This window comes from Vombatus ursinus, unplaced genomic scaffold, assembly GCF_900497805.2.
Source record: "Vombatus ursinus unplaced genomic scaffold, bare-nosed wombat genome assembly UNPS02014768.1, whole genome shotgun sequence".
NCBI lineage: Eukaryota > Metazoa > Chordata > Mammalia > Diprotodontia > Vombatidae > Vombatus > Vombatus ursinus.
In genome coordinates, this window is record NW_020954546.1 from 11,484,514 (window position 1) to 11,493,694 (window position 9,181).

The 9,181-nt window shown below is 49.0% G+C and overlaps 1 protein-coding gene across 1 annotated transcript in view; it reads right to left on the reverse strand.

The window, feature by feature from the left end:
- The window catches only part of UPK3BL2 (uroplakin 3B like 2), a 16,661-nt gene that overhangs the window by 4,827 nt on the left and 2,653 nt on the right, over positions 1–9,181 (reverse strand). The window contains 4 exon segments of the mRNA XM_027861528.1: positions 3,381–3,594; positions 4,681–4,830; positions 7,668–7,736; positions 7,739–7,808. Coding sequence (XP_027717329.1) covers positions 3,381–3,594; positions 4,681–4,830; positions 7,668–7,736; positions 7,739–7,808 — 503 coding nt within the window.

The window sequence follows — 9,181 nt, forward strand, 5'->3', positions numbered from 1 at the left end:
GAAGGAAGGAAGGAAGGGAGAAAAAAAGGAAGGAGGAAGGGAGGAAGAAAGGAAGGAAGGAAAGGGAGAAGGGAAGGAAGGAGGGAGGGAGGAAGGAAGGAAGGAAAGAAAGAAGGGAGGAAGGAAGGAAGGAGAAAGAAGGGGGGGAGGAAGGAAGAAAAGAGGGAGGGAGAGAAGGAAGGAGTAATTATTAAGTGCTTACTATGTGCCAGGCACTGTGCTAAGCACTTTACAAATAGTGTTTCATTTGTACCTCACAATAACCCTATCATTAAGTGCTATTGTTATTTTTATTTTACAATCCAGGAAACTAAGCAGACAGAGGTTAAGTGACTTGCCCAGGGTCACACAGCTATTAAGTGACTGAGTCTGGATTTGAACTCCTGACTAGGTCCAGAGCTCTATCCACTGCAAACTAGGAAGCCTTCTGCAGAATCTCCAGTCAGGAGGGGGCTCTGCGCTTGTCCAGCCTGGCCTGTCCGAGCAGGAACTCCCTACCCCTCTGTAATGTCTCTGATAAATGGTCCTTCAACTTCTGCATGAAGATCTCTGGAAATATCTTCCTTAGACTAAGCCAGAATCGGCGGCCTCATCCCTGCCCTCAGGAGGAGGGCGGACAGAACATCTGCTCAAGACCCCCATTATAACGAACACCTGATGGTGAACTCAGCCAAGCTCCGAGCTCCTCATGGACAGACACTGCATTTCATGTCAGGAGTTAGCGTTGGCCTGAGAACCCAGGAGAGAACCTCATTATCTGGGACTGAGTCCTGGGCTACATCCTCCAGAAGCCTGTGCAGGGGAACCACAATGTAGGACATCGTCTGAAGCATTTGGGTAGGGAGGAGCTTTGCTAGGAAGTGCAGAGACACAGATAGAAAAATGACATGAGACCGAAGACTGGGGACGGAACAGGAACGACCAGTGGCTTAAGGGGGGATGTGGGAGCCCAGCAGAGGAAGCCAGTCATGGCGGGGGTGGGGGCAGGCAAGGGAAGCAGTGGTCTGGACCTACAACTGATCATGCTCCCCAGCCTTTGGACCAAAGGAGGAGAAGGAAGACACCGTCTGATGGTCCATCCACTCCCCTGGGGTTGGAGAGGCTGCTGTCCATCAGCGACATTCTATAGTGCCTGCTCTGAGTAACTGACCCAGCCTTCTCCTGCTGTGTAGGAGATAGCCAAGGCTAATCGATGTTCCTTGGGAGATCCATTATGGGGCTGGGGCAGGGGGTGGGTCGATAGATGGCAGCCATTTGGGAATGGGTACCAGGAGCATCAAGTGCTGATCTAATCCTATGTTATTATCTCTTATTCTATTTCATGAATGTCTTAATTTATAATCATTTGATTGGTTTAGTTAGGATGCATCAGCAGGGATTCCTGCTGGTAACTACCCCCAAAAGAACCTGGAGTCCGGGGATACTGAGGCGTCAGTCATCTTTAGATACATGTATCCTCACCATCCATATCTCCTTTCATCATAGGAGAGCTTTTCTGAAAGCAAACTTTGCAAGCTGGGGAGCCCCTGCAGACAAGAGTCAATGGCACAGGATTGGGGGTCATTATGGACCCTCTGCCCAGGCTTCTAGAGGATGCAGTTTGGACACTCTGCCCCAGTGAATGAAGCCTACAATTATACAGCATTAACAAGTCCGTGCTGACACAGGGTGCCTCACCCTCCACTAGTCTGTTTTGTGGGGGAGGGAGAAGACATGGGTCCTCTCTCCCACGTCCTGGAACACTCCCTTCTCCACCCCACCTACTGAGGTCTGGGACCTCCCCTTCAGGTGTGGAAGAGAGCAGTGGACAAGGGGTGAGACTTTCTCCGTTCGGTCCCAGAGGGCAGAATTGGGAGGAATTGATGGCAGAGGGCAGATACCAGACTACTGTCAGGAAAAAATGAATCTAAGCTTCCTGAAGGGAAATGAGCATCCTTGGGAGGTCGCAAGTGGCCGTCACTAGAGGGCTTCGGGCGGAAGCTGCATTCGTCCAGAGTGTTACAGGAGAACACATGCTCCAGTGCGGATCAGACCACAAGGGCTCTGATTTCCCTTCCCACCCTGAAGTCACAGCTGTGGGTGCAGCCCGGCGAAACACAAATCCCATCCACTAAGATGACAGATTTAGAACCAGAAGGGGCCGTAGAGGCCACCCAAGACCTATGTTTGAGATGCTGTGATTCTGTGGGCTACATTCATTTCTCTGAGGAAGACGAGATTGCCTTGGGCTGATGCAGTCAGGTTGCCCAGAAAACCCCAAAAGGGATCACGAAGAGTCAGACGTGGCCGAAACAGCTGCCGAAACAACGTAGTCTGGGAAGGCTGCAGGGTGGAGGGAGGCTCTAAGATGGGCCTTGAAGGTTAGATGGATAGATTTTGGGTAGAAGGAGAGACACACAGAGGTCAGAGGAAACTCCAGGCCAGAGGGCAGCATGAGCCAGAGAAGAGGCAGCTAGCTGCCTCACAACTTTGCCTAGTCCAGGGCTGACCGCCTGATGCAGGATACAATAAAGATAGCTCATGGGCCCAGAAGGTCAATCAATCAATAAACATGTATTAAGTGCCTACCATATGCCAGGCACTGTGCTAAGTGCAGAGGATACAAAAAGAGGCAAAAGACAGTCCTTGCCCCCAAGGCGCTTACGATCAAATGGGGAAGAGGACGGGCAAACAAATAAATACAAAGTGAGCCCTAGCCAGGAAAAATAGGAAATAATTAACAGAGGGAAAGCACTGGAAGTGACGGGGGTTCGACAAGGCTTCTTGTAGAAGGTGGGGATTTTTGTAGGGACTTAGTAGGGAGGTCAGTAGGAGGAGTGGAGGAGAGAGTGTTCCGGGGCAGCGGAGAGAGGAAGAGAGAGTGTCTGGAGCTGAGAGATAAAGGGGTCAAAGGAACATAGCTGGAGAGCTGGAAGAAACATTTAGTCTAACCGCCCCTCACCCCAGGTGAAATAACTGATCTCAGACTGAATAATAATATGATAATAATAATAATACAATAATAATAATAGCCTTTATGTAGCTCCTTAAGTTTTACAAACACCAACACCCCACGACTCCGATTCTCCAACCTCTGTTGGTAAAGAGTTTAGAAATAACAGACCTGCTGCTACCGTGGGGAAAAAGCCCTGACTCCAGAGACGAAGGCCACGGGTTCAAATGCCGCCTCTGGCACCTACTACCTGTGTGACTGAAGTGGTCATTTAATTTCTCAGGGCCTCAGTTTCCAAATGAGGAGGTTTTGTCAATGACTAAATCTATGCTATTCTGAGCGCGTGGGGGTGAGACACCCCAGCTTTTCCAGCTCCCAACCACATTAGGGGAGAATTCCTGGGTTCAACTTGGGAGAAACAAAATGGAGAGCTTCCCATCGGACTTACCTGTAAGGACCAGGGCCTGGCAGAGGTGCATTGCAGGTGTTCACAGTGCAGCTGGTCTCATTACCCACCCTGAGGATGCGGATATCTTGGGCATTTGTCTCATTGGAGTACAGTGCTCGACTGGCCTGGATAGTCATGTAGTATTTTTTCTCCAGGAATGTCGAAGCGTGGGGTATGCCTTGGGGTGACTGGGGAGCCGTGAAGTTGTTGATAGCTGTGGAGTCCGAGAAGGCAGCTGAGATTTTCAGAGCAGTTGACTCCTCACAGACCAGACCCAGAGACGTGGAAGGTAATGCTAGGACTGTATTCTGGAAGCCATGCTGTTCCTCCTAATCTAATCTCAACCTCAGCCCCAGACAACACCCTAGAAGCTTAGCCTGGGAAGAACCAACCCTGGGAATTGCCATCTCACTTAGGACCAGCTTTATACATAGAGGGAGCAAGTGACCAACTGCATGACAGGTGTGGCCAGGGAGATCGTCTTATCTAAACTTTGGATCTCTCCCAGTGCCTAGAGCAATCATCTGCACACAGTAGGTCCTTCATAGAATACCTATTCCCCCACTCACCACCTCTGTAATTTTCCAGCCCTAAGTGTCCCTCCCTGATCACCCTTCTCCTATGTGTGTGGTCTCCCTCATTAGAATGGAAGCTCCCTGAGGGCAGAGAATTTTTTATTTCTGTCTTTGTAGCCCTAGCTCAGGGTGATGCCTGGCGCGTAGTAATTTTTTGAATAAATGAGTTTTCATTCTTTCATAAAGGGCAGAATTTGAGGGATGAAGGCAAGGATTACACTTTTTCATCTCAGTAAAGCCAGAACACTGGGGATGTTTTTACTGTTTGTATCTGTGATTTCTTTGGAATAGGGAGCTTCCGGTGAGGAAACTCCCCTCTCTCAAAGCGGATCACCACTTTCTTTCTTATAGTCTTAAAGAGTTGCCCAGATTACTCAAGTGACTTTGCTAGAATCACATAGCCAGTCTGGTGGGATTTGAACACAGCTCTTCCTGACTCCTAGGCCATATACTACCATTTTCTACTTACAGAATACACTAGGCTGCCTGATTTTGCACCCAGTAGGTACTTTGCAAGAAATTGTTGAATTTAATTTGGTTTGCTCCAGGTCTGAGAAAAGGGAGTTGGGGCTGGGGGGATGGCAGTGGAACCCAGAACCAGGGAACAGACAGACATCAAACCTAGTCCCATCCCCACCCAAGTCAAATCTCCCATTTCGAAGAGGGGAACAGTGAGGTCCTTCTATTCCCCGTTACCCCTAGACATTTACGTGGACAGCACATACCATTGCTAAAGGCAACCACAAGCCATATATCATCAGTGTCACTGAGGTCGGGGCTGTTGAATTGGCCATTGGGTTGATCTAGGGTAAAGGTAGAGCTGGTGATGCTCCCTTCCAAAGGCTTCCTGGTGAGGACCGGGGTATAATCAATCTCTGGTGGATGATAACAAAAGGAGGAAAAAAAGAGTGATAAGGAACAGGTCCCTGGGGTTAGCCAGACGGTAGACCCTGATAGGGAAGGGTCGACTGTTCCTATCCCCTGAGGGAGCCCCTGAGCTGATGAGACACATGCTCACCTGAAAATGAGATAAGAAACCAATTAATTATGGTCGTGTCAACTGTGAAGAGGCTGGTCTCAGAGCGCAGGAGTCTTGGATTCAATCCCCCGATGCTGACAGATTTTGGTCACCCTGGGTAAGTAACTGAATGTTTCAGTGACCTAAATAACCTTTTAAGACTATGGGAGTTCCAACTAGCACTGATGAAACCATAGGTGCTGACCCAACTAACCAAACTATGTCTTAATTAGAAAAGCAAAAGCCTCAAGCACTGACTGCCCTGACTAGGTGGGATGACCCTGGGGCAGTTTCAGCTAGGAGATGGGAGACATGTAGTTGTTTTACATGGATGAAGGGAGACACACCCTCTCAGACAGGGAAGGGAGAGCTGAGTTCTTGATCCAGAGAGGCTGGGAAGGGCCAACGGGTGGGGCCAACACCCTTTACGCCAAACTGGTCAAGAACAATCCATCTCTGCTTATGGTTAATCCCCACCTTCTAGAGCCCAACCCTTCGTTGACGGATGGCTGCCCCTTGAACATCAGGGGAGCGAATGGACAACAGATGCCGTTGCCTGTCTCTCTCTTTCTCCACCATTCGACTCACCCCAGGGCTATGCCTTCTGGCTGAAAGTGAGGAGCTGAGAATGAGGACGTTGGCCAGGTGCGGTATCAGGAAAGCTAGACCAAGCACAGGGCCATGGCATAGAGCATAAGCTGAGTCGGGAGATCTGGGTTCTGGTCTTAGCGCTGCCACTGAGTGGCTCAGAGGCCTTGGGCAAGTTATTTTATTTCTCTGGGCCTTGATTTCCTCTTCTGTAAAATGGGAGAAGGTAGTAGAATGGATTAGATGATTTCTAAGGCTGCCTTCAAGTTTGGAAATCCTCTACTTCTATGAGAACTGTATCTGGTCTGATTGGAGAGGATAGCAATGGTGGGAATAGGGAGCAGAAGAAAGTATGGTAACCCCTTGGACCCTCCAATTAACAAGTCAGGTGCTGGTCTGAATAGGGTGGTTGACAGTCCTTTGACTGGTCTCGATTTCCCATCTGGGTGCAGACTGGGAGTGTGCATGCCCTTCTCTTCCCCATTCCTTTTTTGTGCCCTCTCCCACACCCAACCACTGATGCCCTAGCATAGTGTTTTCTCCTAAGATCCTCTGTTTATTCACTTTACAGCCAAGCCAGCCCTAGGAAGCCAGGGGAGAACAGTCTGTGCTCATTTGACAGGTGGGGAAACTGAGGCTTGGAATGCTTCTTACGGATGTGCCACAGAGTCTGCTGAGCCACTGAGGAGAGACACATTTGTGCGTTAGGAGCCACTGAAGCCTTTAGCACAGATAAGCCTCAAATGGGGACCCTAGCGTGGGACCCTGAGCTTCTGGAGGGGTTGGGCTAGAAGATTATGAGGTCTTTCTTAGCTCTTAGGGGGCAGGGGGCTGACTCTTTACTATCATGGGAGGTGCTCCCCCAAGTCCCAGCCTTGAGGAGGGTTCCTCTTGTGTTTGAGGCTTCATAGGTCATTAGAGCCATCATTAGCCATCATCCACCCAGGCAGGTGGTGTTGTGTTTGGAATCAAAGGAACTGAATTCAAATGCTGCCTTTTTCACCTATGGGACCTTGGATAAATCACTTCTCTGGTCTTCAATTCCTCATCTGTAAATGAGGGTCTTAGATGAGATAGCCCCTGAGGTCCCTTCCAACTGTAAACCTTTGAATATAATGTATGATGGGTCACAACTTATATAATGATCAGTTTTCTCAACTGTAAAATTATTAGTGTGGCTTAAAGTAGATGGTACCTAGAGAGGTACTATGGTCCAGCAGAAGGACCCCCAGTTTAGAGTTAAGGACCTGAGTTTGATTCTCAATGGCCAATTCTCCCTGCGTGACCTGTGCCTCAGTTCTTTACCTATAAAATAAAGGGGGGGGGGGTTGAGCTAGGGACATCTGAGGTCCCTTCCATCCCTAGATCTATGATCTTAAGTCACTGAGATGCCTCTGGGACTCAGTTTCCCTATCTGTAAAATGAGATTAGACTAGTGGGCCTCTAAGTTCCTGTAAAGTCTAAATCCTATGATCCCTTTACTCAAGTTTTAAGTAGAGAGAAATTCAGTATCCATTATCAGACAGGGTCACTGGATTGGCTATTTCTGCTTAACTGTCTTTCTTTGTTACTAGGGAGGGTTCAATTCCAGAGTGAAGGTGGGTGGTATTTCCAGAAAAGACTCTGATGTAAAAGCAAAAGGCATGAATAAAATGTCAAAGAAACAAAAAACAAATGCATCTGGGATTAAGTCCAGTACTCCTCATTTTGATCTGAGCACTGAGACCATGAGAAGGGAAAGAACAGTTAAAGACAAAGGAGGGAAGGTACCCAGGGACCTACTTCATCACCCTCGCCATCTCGCTTCAGGGGTCCTCAATGCTCACTCAGGTCAGTGTCAGGTGATGGGGAAGAGGGGGGTCTGGGTGAATCGGCCTCTCCAACACCCCAAGAACTGACTCATTCCCCCATTCTCTAGACTGGGACCCCAAAGTCTGCTGGGAACATGTTGGGAGGTACATTCTAGCAGGCATAGCCCCGTCAACTTTCTCTAACCTAAAAAGATGCCCAGAAAATCCAGGCTGATTTTCTCCTCCAATCCTCCCCCCAGGAATCCAGAAGGAAAGATGCCCCCATCTCCCATCCCTCTGTTCCTGGCAAACTCACCCAGGCTGGCTTCCGCTGGGATACTGGTCACTAGGAGCAATAGCGTCGGTAAGAGCCATCCTTGAGGGAGCCCCATGGTCTGGATGGATGGAATGTTGGAAGGTCCCTTTGAGGGTGACAGTGTCTGAGCCAGGACACACTCTGGAGAAGGAGAGATGTGCTCTGGAAGGAGATTCTGTGGTCCACCCAGAAGGTCCTCCCCCACCATCTCCTCCCCCGTCACGCTGTGCTTCGCCCCCCACCCCCGACAAAGCACACACCCTGGGCCTGGGGAAGAGGACTCCAAACCAACTGGTAGGACGGGTTTTTAAGGAGAAACTAAACTTTAGAGTATTTTGTGGTGCTAGGGAGGGACCACAATGATTGAGGAGAACGATCATTGTGTTCCGCTACAGACAGATCTGGACTCCGATTTGCCCCCTTCCCCTGGTCCTCTCTGCCTTAGACAACTGAGCCAAATTGGGACAGGGTCCAGGGGGCCCCACAAAACCCGCTTCATCCCTCGGTCTGGACAGTCTTCCTAAAGATAAGTCCTAGACCTCTGGACAGAGACAGTGCAGTTCAGTGTGTACGCACATGATGCTGAATGAGCAGATGGAAGTCTTCTGAACATTGACCTTCGTCGATTCAGTCATTCATTCATTCAAAAAACCATTCATTAAGCAGAGTGTGACAACACTCCTCATAGAGCATAGGATGGAGGTTTGGGGCGGGAACGGGTCTCACAGGCCACCTAGTCGAAATCTTTTATCTCATAGGTAGTGGTTTAATGGGGTGGCATTGGAGGGTCCCCCTTATGGATGTTCATTTCTCTTCTATCAGTAGTACTTGCAGCACAATCACCCCTTTGGGAGGAGGGTCCTGCCTGGATTGACTCCCTTTTGCTTAAAGAGCCTATCTTAATTATGTCTAGGGGTATGTCTGTATATTTGTATCTATATCATACATACATGAAATACTGCAGTATTTTGTCATTTCCTTCTCCAGTTTATTTGACAGATGAGGAAACTGAGGCAAACAGGGTTAAGTGACTTGCCTAGGGTCACAGCTAGTAAGTGTCTGAGGCTGGATTTGAAACTGGGTCTTCCTGTCTTTAAATCTAGTATTCTAATTTATGGTGCCACCTACCTGCGGCATTGTGAAAGTTTGTAAAAATGTACCTGTCCCTTTGGCCAAGTGATGTATTTAACCTTATGGTTCCAGCTCCATTTTCACTAGGACAGGTGAAGCCTGGCACGGGGCCCTGGCAGGGAGAAGACACTGGGATACATGCACTTGGGGAACAGAACTTTGGCAAATGCTCCTTCGGAGGCCCTGGGCCAAGTTTGTGTTTCGTACTCCTAGGGAGAGATGTTCCAGGAATGTGGGAACTAGGGAGGAACCACACTTAGGTAGGAAGGCATCACACTGGGCCCTGGAGGACAGGAAGAGATGGTTGACCAATGGATGGAAATGGAGTGACACACAGCAATTTGTGTGTGTGTGTGTGTGTGTGTGTGTGTGTGTGTGTGTGT